This window comes from Protopterus annectens, chromosome 4.part0, assembly GCF_019279795.1.
Source record: "Protopterus annectens isolate FY-2018-M chromosome 4.part0, PAN1.0, whole genome shotgun sequence".
Lineage (NCBI taxonomy): Eukaryota > Metazoa > Chordata > Ceratodontiformes > Protopteridae > Protopterus > Protopterus annectens.
In genome coordinates, this window is record NC_056733.1 from 841,921,465 (window position 1) to 841,942,916 (window position 21,452).

General features: G+C 42.9%; 1 protein-coding gene across 1 annotated transcript in view; it reads right to left on the reverse strand.

Annotated features, from left to right (window-relative positions):
- LOC122800353 overlaps positions 1 to 21,452 on the reverse strand; it is a 422,686-nt gene that overhangs the window by 198,993 nt on the left and 202,241 nt on the right. Inside the window, exon 3 of the mRNA XM_044069802.1 lies at positions 10,212 to 10,365. Coding sequence (XP_043925737.1) covers positions 10,212 to 10,365 — 154 coding nt within the window. The remainder of the gene's footprint in view (positions 1 to 10,211; positions 10,366 to 21,452) is intronic.

Sequence of the window (21,452 nt, forward strand, 5' to 3'; positions counted from 1 at the left end):
TGTTATTCAGGCCGACTGAGGGCAACCTGCCAGCAGATTACCCAAATGTAATGACTGCAACAGTGAAACATGAAGAACATCTGGGGACGAACTTTCTGTAGTACCCTGCTGTCCCTATAAATGCCCTCACATGCTTTTTAGTAAGAAGTGCAAGCCATGCCTGAACAGCTTCCACTTTGGCAGGTTCTGGCCTTATCTTACCACTCTCCACTCTATGTCTTAGGTAGGAGACCTCTGCCTTACCCACCTGACATTTACTCAGCTTAATGGTCAACCCTGCCCTCTGTAGTCTGCCCAGCAACTCCCTGACCTGCTGAAGGTGCTCTGGCCAGGAATGGCTGTAGATAGCAATATCATCCAGGTAAGCAAAGGCAAACCATCCAGTTCCTACTAGGATATAATCAACCAGCCTCTGGAAAGTCGCTGTGGCATTCTTCATCCCAAAGGGCATCTTTTTTGACTCGTACAAGCCAAAAGGAGTCACAAAGGCCGAGTTCTCTCTAGCACTGGGAGTCAAGGACACCTGCCAGTAACTCTTGGTAAGATCAATGGTTGTAAGACACTTAGCCCTACTCAGCTGCTCTAGGGCATCATCTGTCCTAGGCATGGGGTAACCATCTGACTCTGTGTGACTACTTAATTTTCTGTAACCCACACAGAACCTGGTGCTGCCATCCTTCTTTGGCACCAGCACCACTGGGGAGGCCCACGGACTGTTGAACTCTTGAATCACCCCTAGTTCCAACATCTCCTGTACCTCTTCCTTTACTGTCTGACTCTCTCAGGAACCCTATAAGGGGTCTGCCTAATAGGCCTCTGGGGTCCTGTATCCACCTGGTGCTGCACCAGGTGGGTGTACCCTGGTTTCCCAGTGAACATGTCCTCAAATTCCTGCAACACTGCTCGGATTTCTCGAACCTGGGTAGGAGATAGTGGAACAGCTAGCAATATCCCAGAAGCTGAGGTGTCAGCCCGAGCCTCACTGAGGAGATCAGTCCCCAGATCTCCCTCAGACTCCTCCTGCAATCCACTGCAAATGCTCAGCATAAGAGCCTCCCTATCATGGTAGGGTTTCATCATGTTAACATGGTACAATTTGCCCATGCCGTCTGCCTAGCAGTTCCACCATGTAGTTATCACTTACCTTTCTTACCACCTTGTAGGGACCCTCCCAAGCTGCTTGCAGCTTGTTGTGTCTGCCAGGAATGAGAACCATTACCTGCTGCCCCACAGCATACCCTCTAGCTCAAGCATTCCTGTCATACCACACGGTTTTCTGTTGGGCTTCTGCCAAGTTCTCCTGGGCCAAGCCCATGAGTTCCCTGAGCCCTGTCCTGAGGTTTAGGACATATGCCACAACAGACACTCACCTTCCCACTCATCTCAAATTAAATCTACAGGTCCCCTCACCCTATGCCCATACAGCAACTCAAAGGGTGAAAAACCTGTGGATTCCTGGGGAATCTTCTCTGTAAGCAAACAAATGGGACAAATATTTGTCCCACTCCCTCTTAAACTGATCTGCAAATGGCTGTAGCATGGACTTGATGGTAGAGTTTAACCTCTCAACAAGACCATTAGTCTGGGGATGGTAGGGGTGGTCTTCATGTGCTTCACCCCACAGGACTTCCACAGACAAGCCAGCAGGTCCTGACATGAAATTGGCACCTCGGTCAGTCAGTATTTCTTTTGGGAAACCTACCCTACTGAAAATCTCTAACAAAGCATTTGCCACCTTCTCTGCCTCAATGGAGGACAAAGCCACTGCCTCAGGGTATCGTGTAGCATAATCCACTACCACTAGGACATACTTTTTCCCTGTGGAACTTGGGGTACTTAGAGGACCCACAATATCCATAGCTACCCTGTGAAATGGCTCCTATCACAGGTAAAGGCATCAAAGGAACTCTCACCTTGTCTCCTGCCTTGCCTACCTTTTGGCACTGCTCAAAGGTCCTGCCGTACCCTGTTACATCTCTGGAAATTCCAGGCCAATAGAAGTTCTGCATAATACGTCTCTTTGTACGTTTTGTGCCCACATGACCTGCAAAGGGAATATCGTGGGTTATGGCTAGAAGTGCCAGACGGTAGGCTCTAGACATTACCAACTGCTGCACTCTCTCACCTTCTAGCCCTCCCTCAGGGGTCCACTCTCGGTACAGTAACCCTTTGTTCCAGTATACAGATTCCCCCTTCCCTTGAGAATCAGGTGCCTCCCTAGCTATCTGCCTCAGGCCTTGCAATGTAGGGTCAGAGCTGAGCCTGTCTCAAATCTCTCCTTGTTACCCTTCCCAGCTCCCCTTCCACAGGAAGTCTGGCATCCTCTGACAGTGGTGCCTCACTGTTAGCCTGGGTACTACTTCTCACCTCTACCTTTGCAGTCACTCTGTCCAAGGGACCATCAGTACCCACAAGCAGCTGTGACTCACATTCAGTTTCACCGCTACAGAGTAGCTCCCTCCCTGAAGTAACCACCTCACCAGTCCTGGCTGCAAGTATTCAGTCTGTCTGGGTCTCCTCAGGCTACGAGAAGCACATGCTTGTCTCCAAGCCTGACTGCATTTAGTTGCACAAGCACAGGGTACTGCACAATCAAAATCATTCCCTATCATAGGCAAGTACTAGGGCTATCTGCCCGAAGGCATTTATAAGCCTATCCAGAATGTATTGGCTTTCGCAGCCCCCTTAGATTAGTTCCCTGTGCCTCTGTCCAGCAGAGCCACTGAAGTGATCCCCAGGGTAAACTTTGTTTCCCCTCCACTCGTCAAGGTTTCTCCTGAAGAATGTTAGTGAGGAGCTCTGCCTAATGTAAATTGGAATCTTGTTCCAAAGCATGGGAAGTCTCTCGGACAGGAGTCTATCCCTCTAGCACATCCTATTTATTGTTGTGGTGAGGTTTAGATCCCTAGAGAGCATGTGGCTCGAGGGGATAAGGTTTTCTTTAGGTGGAGCATGTCCATCAATTCTGGGTTGGACATGGCCTTGTATGTCAGGCAGAGGTCACCTCTGAGTAGGCAGTATGCAACAGAGTACAGCTGGAGTTTCTTCAGTTGAGCTGCATAGGGCATCTGTTTGAGGCCAGTGATCCTCTTGGTAAGGTACGTCTGTGGTCTTTCCAGCTGTTGCAAGTGTCTTGTAAGGTATATAACCAAATGGGGCATTGAACTCTATGATGGGTGTGATGAGTGATGAGTAGGGGGCACAATGACTTCTTTTGATCTGGATGCAAACCCTTTTGTGATTAGGTGGGCCACATAGAAGGATTTTCTAACCACTTTGGCAATGCGATTATCAAAGGAGAGACTACTATCTACTTGGGTCCCCAGATGCCGTATTACATTGTCCGTATTTAGGGGGACTACCACCTAAGTGGTAGTTTGTGGGTACTTAGTTTTTTCCAAAGGAGAGGACTATGCACTTTTTGGCATTTAGCTTGAGGCCATGATTTTGACACCAGGTATCAGTCTCAGTGAGACCCTTTTGGAGGATGTCTGTATCAGCCGGAGAGTCAATTATAGCCCCTAGTTTGCAGTCGTCTGCAGAAGTCTATGCCAAACAGAGGTCCTAGGACTGAGCCTTGGGGAATGCCACTTGTAACCGGTTTAGAGACAGACTTGGCTCCCGCAACTCTCACCATGTGGGTTCTGTCCGTGAGCCAGATGGCAACCCATCTTGTGACATAGGGGTTTATGTTCAGGCTGGTGAGCTTGTCTATAATACCAGAATGGGGAATGGTGTTGAAGGCCTTTGCGAGGTCTAGATAGGCTGTGTGTACCACCTTTCCCTAGTCTATAGCCTTGGTAACTGTCTCAAAGAAGTCCACCAGGTTTAGGAGGAATGATCTGCCCTTAAAGCCGAACTGGGTAGGGTCCAGTGTTTGGAGGTTCCCAATGTCTCTGTTAATGAGTTCCATGATGATGTGCTCCATAGCCTTGCAGACCAAGCTAGTAAGGCTTATAGGGTGGTAGTTTCCATTGTCTGTTGTGGCTCCACTTTTGTGGAGTGGAATAACCATTGCTGTGTGCCACTCTATGGGTACGTAGCCTGTGGAGAGGCTGAGTTTGAACAGTGCGTTTAGGTGAGGGGTTAGTTCGTCTTTGAGCTCGTGTAGGATGCAGCCTGGGACACCATCCGGTCCCAGTGATAATGTGTTTTTGGCTTTGGAGAGGGCTGTTTTAACCTGTCTGATTTCAGGGGCTCTACATTCTTCTGGTATGGTTATGGGCCCTTTTGGGGGTGAGAGGGGGAGGGGGGTGAAGTTTGCTCTGAACCTGTCTGCCAGGATGTTGGCAATATTGGTTGGTTCAGTGTATTTTGTGCCATTCTGCACTAACTGAGCAGATCTGAACATTGCCACTTAGACTCTTGACATAGCTAAAGAATGCCTTGTGGTTATCTTTGGAGTCCTTGGCAATTTTTCTTTCAAAGCTCACCTTGGATGATTTTGAGGGATCGTAGTTTCTTGCTGATACTGATCAGAGATGTCTTCCCTTCTTGGGATTTTACTCTTCTGTACTAGTTTCCTCCTTTTATTGTATAGCTTGTTTATGGCAGGGGTCCACCAGACTGGTTTCCTCTTCTTGGAGGAGAAGTGAGTCTTGGTTTTGCTCGGGAAAGCACAATCCATGCATTCTTGTAGGTGCCCATAGAATGCATTAGTAAAGGACTTTGCAGCTTGGACAGCGTTATCCTTTAGCATGGGGGCTTTGAAACTTTCCACCTCAGTTTTAAGTGAAGTTTGCTTTTGAAATGTTTTTCACTATGGTTTCCTTGTCCAGGGGTGGGGGTGGACTGTGGATATCCAAAGTGATTTGTTTATGGTCAGATCTAACCAGCGAGGGGTTGCCCTCTGGTGTGGAACACCGGTCGCCCATATCGGTGATGACCATATCCAGTTGATCCAGGGCGTTTGAGTTTATAAATTCTAGGAAATGTTGGGCAAGGGAGTTAGTACTTGAGTAGTTCTCCCAGTTAATGTTTAGGTAACTGAAATAGCCCAATATTAGGGTGTTTGGTAGGACCTTTATGTTTCCCAGTGTTTCCAGAAACACGGAATGGGAGTCCTGGGACATGGTGGGTGATCTGTAGCAAGCTACAATTTGAATTGCAGTTTTGCTCGCTGTTAGTTGCACGTGGATGATCTCTGAAGCATTGTGCTGTGCCACTAACCTGGAGGTGTGGGTATCCTTGATGAATATGGATACGCTCCCACCTTTTGTATTTCGGTTCGGGTTCTGTGGCTGAAATCTATGCTATCAGTTGTAGCCTGGTAGTGCTGGGGTGCTCTCTGGAGCCTTAAACCAGGTTTCTGTTAATGCACATATATCGATTTTTCTCCATACTAATGAGTGCCTCGAGTGTGTGCATTGTGAGGTTTAGAATTCTGGCATGGAGTAGCATTACCCTCAATTTTTTGTTACTTGTGCTATTTTTGGCGGTGGGTTTGTCTTTTGAGCCTTGCCTAAAAAAGGCACTATGGGGGTGGCAAGAGCCTTGGCCAGTATTCAAAAGCCTAAGGGTGACAGATGCAAGACGTCTACAGCGAAGCACCGTGGTTTGTCGAGCATGTAATCCTGGGCGAACAGGCACTGGATCCCCTTTGAATGACCCCAGAAACTTAGCCAATTGTTAAAATTGATAATTTTTTCTTTATATCATGGTATCATTCTTGGTGAGGGCAGGATGCTACTCAGGGTCACACTGGCCTGGGCTATGTGATTAGAGAGCTCTTCCATGTCTCTTTTCATGTAGTCCAGGGAGGTACGGCTCAGGTCATTCACACCAACATGGACAATGACAGAGTTTTATTTGTACTTGTTCTTGAGTGACTGGAGTGCTTGTGTTATGTGGCGGATCCTGGCACCCGACAGGCAGCTAACAGTAACCTTCTCCTTATTCAGCCTAGAGACTGGGATGTCAGTGTGCCTGACTATAGAGTCACCTATTACTAGTATGTTGGGTATGTTATTTTGCCTTAAGGGCTGTGATTGCGTGGCACGCTAGTTTTGTGAAGTGTGTGTTTCATGGTTTGTGTTGGGGGGGTGGAGGTTGCTTGGATGTATGCTTTGGAGGTCTCTGTTACTTTTGCAGATGTTTATTTAGAGCCTCCGAGTATGTTTTCATCTATTTATGTGTGTTTATTGCCGGTGCTGGTTTAATGGGTGTATGTGAGACTGGTGGTGTGATGCCAGTATTTCCCTTCTCCTCCTGACTGTCTGATCAGTCTTGGGTTGAGAGAGCTTAGCCTCCAGTTTGGCTGTATAATTGCATCTCTCGCATGTTGGACTGGAACTGTCCTTTGGACATGCCTGGATAGGTACAGTGAACTGTTTTACTGAATGGCTGGCAAGGTCGAATAGCCTTGTTCTTCTGCACAGTACAGGGGAGTCTAATGCTAGGGTTTATAAGTGCTTGCTATGAGTTTTGAGCAAGTGGCAGGCTGAGAAAAGAATGGCTTGAGTGCTTAAGTTGAAAGTTTGTCTAGTTCCAAGGGAAAAATTGAAGAGGAGACTTTGTAGAGCCAGGAATAGTTATACCCTAGCTAACTGGCGCTGCTCGGCGGGCAAAACCAGGCAAATCCAGTTTTTATAGCAGGGAAATGAAAGAGAAATTAGCCCAAAATGGCCAATAAACTACTAATTTCTGGGCTGAAACCACTCCTCCAGGGACAGATAGGCTGCTCAAAGCTCCCCTCTCTCACAGGTGAACAGAGAAACTTCCTTCTAGTCAAGTAAGGTATGGGCAAATACAGAGATTTGTTACACAGCCCTGAATTCAGCACTAACCCGAATACTGGACTATACAGGCTTAGAAAGGAGAGAAACAAGTATATATACATATATATACACATATATATATATATATATATATATATATATATATATATACACACACACACACACATACACACATATATATATATATATATATATATATATATATATATATATATATATATATATATACACACACATATATATATATATATATATATATATATATTTTTTTTTTCCAGAAAATAAAGCAGATTTTTTTCAGAAAATAAAGCAGATCAGGACATCTGCAGGTATATCCTCAAACACACCTACTTGCTGGCTTCCTTTTCCACCCTCCCAGTCAAGGTGAACTCTAGCCAAAGGTATTTGGAATGGGAACCCTCCTAAAGCTCTGACTGGAGTAGTCTGCCCAGGCAAGTAGTGCTCCCCTGTAACCATTGCAGGCTTTACAATGGTTATATCAGAGGCTGTCTCTCTTTTAGCAATGGCCCCTTTGCCATTCACTACAATAGGATATAACCTCTGGTGGTAGTTTGGTACCCTTGTTTTCCCAAGACAACCTACTATTGGCATTTTGTCTTTCCCACTTACTGGCTCCCTCACCTTTGGTTCTCCATCTTGCCTCCGTGGACACCTGTATGCCACATGGCCCCACTGGCTGCATTCAAAACATTTAACCCTAGCTTCCTGGACGTGTACCTGGTCTAGTGGCTTCTCTTGCTACTGGCAGATTCTGTTGTGGCAGTCTGTGCTGCCCACCATGGGTTCCTTTAGTCTCATGAGCAGTACTGGGGGGTCCCCTTCCTGTGCAGGGCTGCCCTACTGGCCAGGTATATGTCTCCCTTCTTCCCCAACTCATCTGAAGTAGCACATTTTCTATCAGCTAACCAGATCCTCATGTCCTCAGGCAAAGTGCTAAGGTCTTGTTCCTTCACCAAAAGGTCTGCCAGCCCTTCAAAAGTGGTGACCTGACATCCACTCACCCAGCTATGAAAACAAGTGCTCAGTCCAGCAAAATATTCACACGCACTTTCATCTTCCTTGCGTCTATGCTCACGAAACTTTTTCCTATACATTTCAGGTGTTAGCTTAAAACATTTTAACAAGTGACTTTTTCCAACAGTATAATCAAAACATGCAATGTCAGACATTTTAGCAAATGCATTTACAGCTTTACCATGGAGTAAGGGGGTCAGAAACCGTACCCAGAGCCTTTGGTCAGCACTATACTGTTTGCATACCCTATGAATGAAACTATCTAAATTTTGGAAGAAATTTACTGACCTGTTGTGCTTCTGGGGTCCAGTTACTCCCTTCCCCATTACCTCCATGACTCTGGTGAAAAAAGTCAGCATTTCTTTCGCATGCCTCCTCTGACGCTCCTTATCCTCGGCCCCTATCTCCAAATGCCTGGCCTCCAACTCAAGTCTCTTTAGCTCCACTGGATTTTTAAGTCCAGTGCAGAAAGGTTGAGCTGTTCATTCTCCAAAGATACTGCAACTCCACTGCCAGTCCGATGAGCTGTCCATTTTCCGAGGATATTGTATATCCACTACCAGTCTGATTATCCTCCTGGATGCTGTTTCCTGATGCAGCTGTAACCAAGGCTGCAATCAGGTCTGCCTTAGTCAGGTTTCCATGCACTAGTCACCTAGCCTGGCACATCTCCACCAGCTGGCTCCTTGTCAGCTTTCCATACTCCTCTGCTGACATGCTGCCTGCTCACCCTGACTAACCAAGCTAAGAAAAGAAATAAAACAATTGTGATCTGAACTCTTGAGTATTCACTGCATGGCTGTTTTAGACTACAAAAACACCTTCAGAGATCACTGTACATAAGCTACAGGATTTACTCTACCCACACCACTACAAGCCAGTTAGTATTTGCCAACTAATTAATATGCGATGTGGATATCCCACTAATGCCCACCAATTAGTTTGTGTAGTGGATCCCACCACTGAAAACTAATTAACATGTGGTGGATATCTCAACCACTGCCACCAATTAATATGTGACACCTGTGCCCTGGTCCAGCAATCAAGGAGCCTCAATCCTCACCACTACCACCAGAGAGGGTGTCTCATATGAGAGGAAAGGATAACAAATACGCACAGTAAAGTGCAATTTCTCTTAAGAGCACAAAGAGATCAGTCAGTCCGGGGCTGGTCGCTCCCTTGCTCCCCAGGTCCCCAATAAGACTATCCACTGGCACAGCTATAGGTCCAAATCTCAGCCTAGTGGGCAAGCTAACCTCCAGTACCCACTCTGTCCAACCAGTGCTTTGTGTCCCTGCCCAAGTAGCTGAAACACACACACGCATACACACACATACTTTGAGAAGTATTTATACAACTTCACAGACACTCCTGGGAAAGGCTGACACAGATTCTCCATCTGTGCCCCTATGCCCAGACTATATGGTAGTAATTCCTGCCACCACCAGCTAATAATTATCAGCTACCCAAAGGCCCTTAAAAGGGTGTCCAATTATTAATGTGCAATATTATTATCCAATTGGTAAGTGTGACTAAACAATCTTAAGGCTTATTAGTGTGGCTTTGTACAATAATCTCTATAAATATGCAATGTACTCTAGAGCTTAATTTATCTCTATATAAACCAGCCACAGTTAAAAGGTTTAAAAATTTTTAATAAATACTAAAAACACAAGACAATACTACTACACCACAGTGCTATTCAAGAGTTCAGAGATCACACAGAAACTTAAAATAATTCAGTAGTACAGTTCTGACATAACAGAAAAACACAGTCTAATCTTTGTAATTCCTGACTATTTGTAGGAGAAAACGCAGTTCTAACATACTACTTACATAAAGAGAGCATAAGACTGTGCTGAGTTTGATCTTCAAGATCAAAATGCTTACAGTCCCTCTCTGAGCAATAGTTTTTAAAATTACTAACAAACATTTCTGCTGGGCCCTCCCAGATTACATTATTTGACACTTAGGTTTACCCACTATACACATTACATCATTTTGACACAGCCTGGGGTTCTCAGGCCAACAGGCTACACTATTTAGCAAGCTGACACCTGCTCAGGAAGCTACAATAATAAAAGACATTTCACATGTACACTCTAGTAATTATTCCTTAAGTTAAAACAACAGAAATAATGTGCTAGCTCAGACAGGCTGACTCTGAGCTCTACAGATCAAAGGAAAGATTTGAGATAATTTTAACTTCAAAAGAAAGATTTGAAATGCTTGATTTAGTTTTCCTTACAGCAGATGGCAATGTTGCTACAATCTTGAAGGTAAACATTTTAGTATTTTCTTTCATTTCAGAAACAAGCCTGTACTTTATATTTACAAATGCCAGAAATATGTATCAAATTCTATTTGGCTAGGTTGGCAGCCTTCACCCTTCTCTACCAGTCTTCACAGCTACCATTTGCCCTCACAGACAAATCTCACCGTTTATGTGATCCTGTGTTGGAATTACTCCACATTTCTTGAAAAATTCATCCGTTTCTGGGTCTACCACCAGGAGTTGGGTCTCATCACCTCCAGATTTTATTGCAGTTACTACATCACTGTGCTGTCTTCCTTCCATACAAATTTCATTTACCTAGACAAGAGAAAGTAGTACAGCTTTTAGTATCGTACCGTGGTTAAAGATAAAGCTTGAAATGATTACGAGGAAACACCAAACAGACAATTTCATATCATAACAATCAAGTGAATTATATCATCTTTACATTGAAGAGGAAGGATAGGACACCTGAAAATCATCCTTCCTGCTAAAAAACATTTCAATGCTATCACAAATGCAAAACCATGAATTTCAAGCACAAGTACACACACAATGACTAGACCACAAATCTGAATGATCAGTACATCTAAGTCTAGCAGCAAATTAGTGGAACAGCTTATTAACCCTGACTCCACGGATAGATGCAACTAACCACTAGTTCACAGAGGGATGACTGACCAGAACAGGACAAGACCTATGAAGAAGTGGAACAGTCATGTTGACTGTTGATTATGTACTTATTTACTATAGAAACAAATATAGCCACTGGAATTTGGAATTTTTGATTTGTGTCTTTAGACAAAAAGTAATTGTTGATTACAGAGATCAAACACCATTGAGGAGTAATTCCTCCTTACTCTCAATGTTGTGCAATCAGTGTCCATTTATATAAATATTCAAGAGTGTTGGGGGTGCAAGGAGGAGGCTTCTCCTCCCTGCAAAAACACTGTAAAGTATGATGGTGTCCCCCTCTCCTGTATAGATATAGCAGGTGCATACACAAATGAGCGTTCCCTTTAAATAACTTCTGAGCCAGCTAAATTAAGCAGAAGAAATGCCTTTGCACTGTCATCTTTATCAGAAAATGTAGCCTGTATGAAAATGTTGTACTCTTGCTCAAACACTCTCCAGTTCTCAGCAATATTATTGTCAAACAGAAAAGCACTGAGTTTTCAAAATCAGTCTGCCATGCCCACAAAGTATACACAAACATAGTGAAAATATGGCCCTTATAATCACATACGAATAAACAGTTCTGTGAGCTTGTAATAACATTCAAATGCACAAAATGGCTGTACTTTGTGAAATATCTTTACCGTAACACTGCACAAACATACGCACACTTTATACACTTTTGATAACTCTGATGTCTTTGCTTAATACGAAAATATACATGCTTTGTGAAAATGCAGTCATTTCCCTTTATTTTATTCATTTTATGCAATTCGGACTTTATTTCAAACACTTTCTGTAGTAATTTGAATATTTTTGTCAATATCATACATAACGGTTTATGTGAATATTACTTAGAACATTCTGTATGCCTCATTTCATATTATGTGAAAAGAAATGGTGCTGAGCAAGTTTTAATGCCCAAAATCCATTATGACCTGTTTTGGGAAGTTTGCACAGTTTTGGAATGATCTACTCCTGTATATTCCAGCAGCATCTAAACAAGTGCCTTAAGTCATTTTAGACGAGCCATTTCTGACTCCATGCCCTTTCGATACGAGTCTTCTAACTCCATGTCCTTTTAGACATGCCGTTTAACACCATATTGCTCGTCTGTCTCTAACATATAAAACAAAAAGGCTTGGGGTTTCATTCAGATGCTTTAATACTCAAACACATCAGGATGTATAGTAGCATCTTTAAATATGAACAAACTAATTAACAGACAGACCTTACATGCATACATCCTTACATCTCAACAGCGAACTACAAAATGGCAGTCAAACTTGCACATGCTCAGTATTTACACACTTGTGCAAGCCCTTGGATATCTTCTTAAAGGTATATACACCAATAGTGATCTATACCATTCAAAAACATTCTGACATGAGACAGCTTTGAAAGAGAAGGATCCATACAGCAGACATGCTAAAATAGACGACAACTGAACCTTTATCAAGGAGTAAGAAAGGCCATAGGATAGTAACAAAGGATAGTAACAAATATTGTAAAACCAGAGAACTAGCCCTGAACAGGTGCTGGTTATACTGCTGGTACAATTAATCTTTCCATTTACTAATATAATACTTTCTAGTAGCAGGTTTTCTGGTCTCCATTAGCACCTGCTGCACATTCCTCATTCATATAGTCAATTGAAGTTAATTGATGTTAGGATATATCAAACACCCCTGTTCTTGTGTGAGTAGATCCTGTTTCTGAGGAAGCTTGTGGTAATTGCCTCTGTTCATTCCCAAATGAAGGGAGGACCACTGCTGCCTGGGCTAGAGGGGAGTCAACACAATGGTCTTGGGGGATTCCTTCTAAATTTTCATAAGTACCATTTGAAAATGGTGGAGAAGCATACAGGAACATTCCTGTTGAAGGAAAAGTAAAGGAAAGAAAAATACAGCAGAGAGGGGAAGGGGAGACATGGATTCAAGGATATCTGCTCTCTCCACCAAATGATTTTCTGACAAACTCTAGCACTGGAATTTGAAAATATAAAAGGGTGTGGTGCTGGGACCAAAGAGACTTCAGATACCACTGTATCTTTCTCATGTGAAGTCTTGCCAGGGGTATCATGAAAATCCTAGAAGCCATCAGACCCAAAATCTGAGGAATTCCCTCACCATGGCTGAAGTTAGAGTGGAAAACCCTAGAAACAGATCTAATTGTAGATCTACTTTTTTTTCTGTGGAAGAAAAGCTCTTTGAACTGAGTTGTCCAGCTGACATCCCAGGAACACAATCCTGTGTGAAGGAGTGAAGAAAGACTTCTGAATGTTCTCTTGGTATCCAGGCTTGTGAAAGACAGATCTCACCCAACACAGATTGCTGACACTTTGAAAAGGATTCTCCAGATATAAGCAAGTCATCTAAATGTGGAAAGATGTGGATACACTGTAGCTGTGAACACTCCTAGGGCACTATCACAAACAAGTTTTGGAAATAAAGATCCAGAAAGTACAGTTGTGTACCTACCATAAGTGTAGATGTTCGAGTGTATTCACTGTTGCAGTCATTACTCTTGGGTTATCCTGCTGGCAGGCTACCCGCAGTCGGCATGAATTCCAAAGACTAGGTCCGGCGTTGGTTACTGTCGCCTCTTCCCTGACGTCAGTGCGCCAGGGGTATAAAAGATGCAGCCGACGCCATTTCCTTCAATTTTTCTTGCCCCAGATGTCAGGTGCCCCCAAAATGGTAGGCTAAAAAAAATTATGCCAATAATTATGCATGCAGTAAAATAAACATTTCCTTCATCTACAAGCAAATACACCACATAGGTTGCATAAGATAGAGAAGTATAGGTTGCATAAGATAGAGAAGTATAGGTAAGTCCCAGCAAAGAAAAGGGGGATGGTGGGACTATGTTCATCGTGTTTCACTGTTGCAGTCATTACTCTTGGGTTGAATCCCAAAGCTGAGGTTGGGTGGCTGGGCCTAAATAGGATTAGGAGAGGCTATAAGGCCTTGCAGAACTGCAGTGGCGAAGCCTGCTCTGGATTTAGAGTAGAGAGATAAATGGTAGTGCTTTGTAAAAGTGTGCACTGAACTCCAAGTTGCAGCCTCTAAAATGTCTTTGGTTGGTACTCCTCTGAGAAAGGCTGCTGAAGTGGCTGCTGCCCTGGTAGAATGAGGCCTAATGCCCTTGGGCACTGATTTGCCATGTTGTGAGTAGCAGAAATGAATGCAGTGGCCTATCCATTTTGAAACAGTCTGTTTTGAGATAGGCTTTCCTTGAGATCCTGCAGCATATGCCACTAACAGTTGCCCAGTTTTTTCTGAAAGCTTTAGTTCTGTCCAAGTAGAAGCGTAGTTGTCTGTGTATGTCCAAGGAATGCAGAAGTCTCTCATCCTTATTCTGTGGGCTTGGATAAAAGGTAGGCAAGTGAATGGTTTGGTTAAGGGCCACAATGGACACTACACCTTATGCATAAATGTTGGGTTTGTCCTTAGAGCAACCCTGTCTGGATGGAAAATGATGAAAGGTTCCTCAGCCATGAGTGCCTGTAACTCTGAAACTCGTCCTGCAGAGGTTATTGCTAGGAGCAGAGCTGTTTTCCAAGATAAAAGCTTTATATCAGCTCTATTGGCTGGCTCAAAAGGCAGCAGTGTGAGTTTTTCCAAGACATAACTGAGGTCCCATGCAGGTACTGGGGCTCTCCTTGGAGGTCTTATGTTTTTGACCCCTCTGAGGTACTGCCTTAGCAATGGATGGGAAAAAAATAGGTTTCGTATCGTAATGAGCTGAAATGGCAGAGGCATGAATTTTAATTGAATGAAAAGGATAGGCCTTTGTCCAGCATCTCAGTTAGGTATTGTAAAATCTGAGGAATATTTGGTACAGATGTGTCAATTCCTTGTGCCTGGTTCCAAGCACAGAATCTTTTCAATTTTTCTGCATAAGATTTTCTGGTACTGGGCCTCCTGGCCTCCAAAATGACATCAATCACTGCTTTAGAGAGAGGTGTGTTTTGAATGGTTACATTATCCGCCATGCTGCCAGATTTAGGGTCCTGAGTTGTCTGTGCAGAATCTGATTGTTTCGCTGGGTCAGTAAGTGAGGAAATAGAGGCATTGTCCAGGCTGGGCCTTGAGACAAGCTTTTTAGGATTGGGTACCAGTGCTGGCGTGGCCAGTCTGGGGCAATCAGAAGCATTCTTGGCTTCTCTTGTCTGACCTTTAGGAGTACCTTGGGGAGGAGAGGCAGAGGAAGAAAGGCATATACTGTTAAGACTTTTCCAGCTGAATGACAGTGCATCCACTTTCCATGCTTGCTTGTGATAAGTCCTTGTGCAGAATTTCTGTAGTTGGCAGTTGTGAGGGGAGGCAAATAGATCTATGTCTGGGCATCCCCATTCCTTTGTTATCATGCTGAAGATTTGTGGATTCAGTTTCCACTCATGGGGATCCGTGAGGTTTCTGCTTAGTTCGTCTGCCAGAGTATTGTTCTTTCCTGGCAGGAATTGTGCTTGCAGGTGTACTTGATAAGTCAATGCTGTGTCCCACAAAGTCATGGCTTGTCTGCAGAGGGGGTAGGAATGTGTGCCTCCCTGCTTGTTTATGTACCACATGACTGTAGTATTGTCCATCCTTATGAGTAGTAGTCCTGGATGGAGTAGATTCTTGAAAGCTGTCAGGGCATTCTGAACAGCTAGCATCTCTTTTTGATTGATATGTAGATGCATTTGGCTTGTGGACCATGTGCCCTGAATACATTTTCCTGCCATGTGTGCTCCCCAGGCATAATCTGACGCATCTGTTGTTATTGACTGCCTGGCTGTGGGTAGAGTGAATGGCTGTCCCTTGTTGAGGTGACAGGCATATGCCCACCATCGAAACTCCTGTTGCAGGCAAGGAATGAGGGTAATTAATGCTTCCAGGCTTTGACAATGTTGAGTCCAGACACTTTTTAGGTACCATTGAAGTTTCCTCATATGCATTCTGGCATATGGAATTAGCAGAATGCAGGATGCCATGAAGCCCAAAGCCTGCAGAATTTTTCTTGCAGATAACTGGGTCTTTGTTGCCAACATTTTGAAGTAAGAAGTTAGTTGCCTTTGATTGCCTGGCGTGAGATAAGCCATCTGGGCAGTTGTATTTAAGCTTGCACTCAGGAATATTATCTCTTGAGAGGATACTAGTTTTGATTTCCCTTTATCCTGCATTTTCTTCAAAACCTCCTCTGCTTTAACACCAAATAAAGTATCATGCTGTAATGGCGCATCTAATAATTTTGCTTTAACATGATCACGCAGATTTGGTCCTTTAACCAAGCATGCCTCCTAATGACAGAACCCGTAACAGCGGCCCTGCAGGAGGCCTCCAGAGAATCAAAACCACACTGCAATGTATGCTTTTCCACTTGTTCAGATGCATGCAATAAATCCTGCATTTCCTTATTTTCTGCACAATCAGAATTGGCCAACATTTTCTGTTTTAACAGTGACATTAAGTATTGCTGATATTTGGTCATATGAAATTGACAATTTAAAGCCCTCACAGCCAAAGTAGCAGAAGTGTAAACCTTTTCCCCCCCATCTGTCTAGTGCCCTTGAATCCCTGTCAGAAGGGATAGGGTTTTTTGCAGTAGCGTCCTTAACCCCTTTGGGACCCTGAGAAATAGTTTCTGGGTCAGCAGCAGGGTTTTTATAAAGAAATGTATGTGATTCTGGAACCCTGTAGTATATCTGTCTGGTTTCACAGGAGCTGGAGGTAAGGAGTCTGGAGAAAGGCCGGACTCTGAAAATACATCTTCTACAATGTCTAGCACAGGGGGAATAGCAATAGGCTGAGGAAGTAAAAGAAAATCTCTAAGCCTTTTCTTTGATTCTGAGTAATCTTGGCTCTCCCAGGAGGAGAGGCTGAAGGAATGGATTCTTCAGCATCAGAATCCTCATAGGGAGGAAGAGAGTATTCCTGTACAGAAGAGGAGTCAGAGGAAATGGAAACCTGATCTGAAGAGTTAGTCTGTCTCTTGCCTAGGCTTGTTATCAGGAGGGGGATGGGAACCCCTGATCAAGGTAATAAGGTCTTCGGCCATTTTGAGCATCTGTTTCTTAGGCATGGAAGTGTGTCCTGGACAATGCTGTACTTGTTTCTTTGTCTTTAAAGCTGCTTTAGTCTTTGCTTTAGAAGGTGAAGTAGGCTTTACATATAGCTGTGTAGGTCTGAAAACACCCTCATAAGCCGATGCCTGCTCAGCGGCTCTGGACCCATCTGAGGGAATGATTTCAGAGTGTCCAATACCTTGAGTATCCAGAGGCCTAGCTGGCTCCACGTGGGAGTTGTCAGCGGCCTGTGGCTCTGAGGTAGCAGACGTCAGGGGCTGCAAAAGCACCTCACTGAGAACCGGCGACTGGCTTAGCGGAAGCCTCATCGGTTTTGGATCTCGGATGTCTGTCCTTCTCTTTTTCCTTGCGTTTTTTAGAAACTCCGGTCGTCGGCTGTTCCGACGGCATTATATAATTGAATTTTCGGCCAAAGTAATGAAAAGCAAAATCAAACCGATGCTTAATAGTGCGTTAGCAACGTTATGATCAGGGCCTAGGCAAGGAATACAGTAAGAATGAAAATCCTTATGGAGGTATTTGCTTCCCACAAGAAATACAATTGTTAACTTTTTCTGACATCGGTCTGGAGCAAGAAAAAAGTTTCTTCAACGGGGTACTTAGCTTTAATGAAGACTTCGGATCTGAAATTCGTCTGTGAAAATCTCAGGAGTCGGCCGACCAGCACTTGCGAACTGCTTTTGCTTCGGGCACCGCATGGCAAGAAAGACTAAAGAAAATGGCGTCGACTGCATCTTTTATACCCCTGGCACACTGACGTCAGGGAAGAGGTGACAGCAACCGACGCCGGACCTAGACTTTGGAATTCAGGCTGACTGTGGGTAGCCTGCCAGCAGGATAACCCAAGAGTAATGACTGCAACAGTGAAACACGATGAACATCTGGTTTCCAAGCAGTTTCTTTCTTTGGCACTAAGAACATACTTGAATAAAAACTCAACACCTGAAAACAAAGAACTGGTTCTATCACTCCTGGACATCATCTGATGAAGGATGAGTGGAAACATGAGTCTGGTCAGATGAGGAATTCCCCCTTAAAAAGAGGAATTTCTTTCCACTGCCATCTGTAACCTTCATAAATGATCTTCAGAACCCATTTGTCAGAAACTGTTGCCAAAGAGAAAAATGGAGATTCAGTCTTTGTGGATGCAAAAGGGGGCCAGCGTGAGAGGGCGAACAAGGTCTCAGTCATTCAGACTTGTTAGACTGTTCTTTGTTATTAGTGGTTACAGGGTTCTTTTTGGAACTCTCTCTTGCCAATTTTTCTTAAAAGTCTGTTTACCTACATTTTGTTGAGTGTGTTTATTTATTTTTTTATTTTTTTTGCCAAAATTGGATGAGAGATTAGTGAATCACTTAGAAAAAATGGAAAAGGAGGGCTGAAAAAAACTTACTTGAACCAGCTTACCCCTTTCATCACTTTTTGATCACTTTTGCAGCAAACTAAATCTATATCCAAATGAGAATTTAAAATCTCATTTTAACAATCTGGGAGGCTACGAGAATGCAGCTATGCAAACCTCCTCAAAATAAGTACCAGTGGCTGACCCGAACAATAACAGAAACGAAACTCAAAGCAGAAGTTTCCTCACAAGAAGCTGCAGATAAACATCCAACATGCTTTCACAATTAATCAGAATAAACCTTTAACATAGGAGGCTGACTATTCAAAAGTTATGAAAATTAAAGTTGCAGAAGCATATACTTTTTTCCCATACTTGCCAATAAGTGTTTGCAGCAGTGGGATTAACTAAAGCTATAGCTACTGGGTTAGGTTTGGGAAGTATTCATAAAAACTTAAGACCAAAGAACCTTCTACATCCTGCCTGTCTTTTTAGGAGCAGCTGTCTTACAGGAAAACTCCAGGCAATAACACACACATCCTATTAAAGCAGACGGAACTGGAGGAATGGGAGAAATTTCTGAAAATTCCTTCTGTAATGACTCATTTTCTTTGGGACTGTGAAACCTCAGCTTTCTCCCACTGAAATCACTGGCACATTCTTGCAATAGTCTCTTAGAAAGAGAATCCCCACAGGGAAAATCAGACTGAGTTGCTCAGAGTCTGGATCAGAAACCTGAAGAGAAAATCCTTACCTGTCCCTTCATCTTCCTGCCTGGATTCAAAATCTTGAATCTCTTCAGGAAAAGAAAAATCTGTCTTTCTTTTGCCAGACACTACTTTACAAGAAGGATGAACAGCCAGAATGAAACCCAGAGTCAGACCCAGCAAATTACTCCTGTATAAGGTAATATGAGGAAGAGTAGATACATGCTTAGTTTTCGGTTTCTTTTCTTTTTGTTGAGGCAGCACCAATAAAGAACTTGATATGAAGAAAAAGTTTCCTGAGATTTTTTGATTCCATTGCTTTTAACTTCCCTCCTAAAGACAGCAAATGCAACTGCCTCTTGTGGGTAGAGTCTAAGGGTCTAAACAACATCGGACAACCCACAATGAAGGACCTAAGTATTTGACACCCTAAAACCAATTGCCATCTCCCCTCAAGATCACCACCCTAAAGCTCACACCACAGGGAGCACACGGCACAAAGAAACTTACAGAGAAGGGATACAGACCATTAATGGTTTGACACCAACTATAGCTACCCTAATGATGGGTGCAGACCTTCCATGCCAGGTTAAAACATGTGCCTGTACAGTCTTTATCCCATGTCTTCTTAGCAATATCTATGAATCTCTATGACAGACACCCCAGAGGAAGTTAAAAGGGACTGAATTCTGCAGATGCCCGAGGGTCCTCCTAGATGTCAAGACAGGAGATAAAGTAAAAACTGATCCCAGTTTTTGCCACCCTCTAATATCACATTCTTAACATGGACTTTTGCTTCCTGTTAAACCCTTCTAACCAGGTAATCACTGGATGGTTCACGGAGTTCTAAACTGCTCCAGCCAACCAGTTAATCACTGCATGCAGTTAACAGCTTAATATAAACATTTTGTTAAAATATTATTAATGGTTTTTAATTTACACACATCTCTGCTCCACTCACAATCATTTTAGCACAATCTACCAGTGTGTCTAAATCCCAAGAATTCTTTCTCTGACTTATGCAACACAGTAACAGACTAGTAAACAACCAACTATATAGCCTATAAATGTACTTAGCTCTCTTATAATCTGTACTTTCAGGTTGTGTTCCCTGGACCAGACCACTTACCTGGTTATCAAACAGTAAATAAATATATACAAGTTATTGACCTGGAAAACACTGCAGCATGATTTAATAACTGACTGGAATGTCCACTTCTGACATCTGACATCACTTCTGACACATGCTCTAAGAAATATACTCTGAGCACACAACTCAAACATCAGCATTTTTTGCATGGATTGGATCAAGTCCCCCACACACCCACCACTGCTACTTACAACACATGCCAAATATGAAGGGTGTATTTGCCACTCCCACTATTACAGGGACCTTCCACTGACACATACTCAGCAGAACAGCAGTCAATGAACTTGTCATTTGTGTGCGCATGTGTATTAGTGAAAGGCAACTCAAAGCTTCAAGGTTCCCACTTCACATGCAAGATCCACATTTCTCCACCTCAGTCATCTCTTTACAGCCAAAGCATTCAAACTAACTTTGCAAAGAGGTGAAGTTTTAAATGCAAAGCTGGGGGGATAGGGCACATCTTTCAAAGACTAAACTAAATGAAGTCTGATATTGCGTCTTATACTTCTAACTGTAGTAAGGGGCTTGCAGTTCTAGAGCTGTAGAAAAAAGACTTATTATAATAATATGATTTAGACAGTTATCACAGGAACAACTCGAGCAGAATACAAGTCATTCATTTCCAGATTCCCCCAGCTCAGCTAATCCAATGCCTGTGTTGCTAATTTAACTTGGGGTGTCTAGGTCAGTGTCAGGACTCCATCCCTCTATACCACATAGCTTGAACACTAGCTGTTTTGCGGGACTCAGTATTGAGTTTTATTTTTTTCAAAATATCTGAATTATCTACAGAATTTGATTTAAGATCCAAATTCATAGATGGAAAAAATTCTGATGAGAAACTGGATATTTCAGAACTTTAGAACCAAATAATAGATTTTTAAAACCTAACTCTTAGATTAAGTTTTTCTTCTTGACAAAATACTCAGAATGGAAGAATTTTTTCACCATGTTTGGCTAAAACTGTCAAGGTAGATAGATACCACAGAAATGTTTCAGCTGCATATTACTAGAGGGTCTGAATATAGTGCTGCAACAGATCATTTTATTGCCATCTTTCAGGATATCTATTCACCTTCATCTTTCAGGACACCTATTCACCTTCACTAAACAACTCTTTAGACATGCAAAACGATTCCGATTTGGTTTCCTTTTATTCTATGCAATGATTCCGATTTTTTATTTATTTTTTTATTCTCTCTCATCAGCAACATCTTGGTCTTCTAAAAGTAGATGTCACATCTAGCAAGACTCTGTTGTTTCTCATTTAAAAATATGCAAGTGTCCTGGGCCAGATGGGTAATCAACCTTCTTTTATTCAATTCCACTCAAAACTATTTTATTCATACTTCATAATTTTTATGTTTATTATCCAATGTTTTAATCACACAAACTACTTTGTCAGCATTCATCACAAAAAAAGCACTTTTGTTAGATATGCAAAGTACCCTCTGTTCTGTG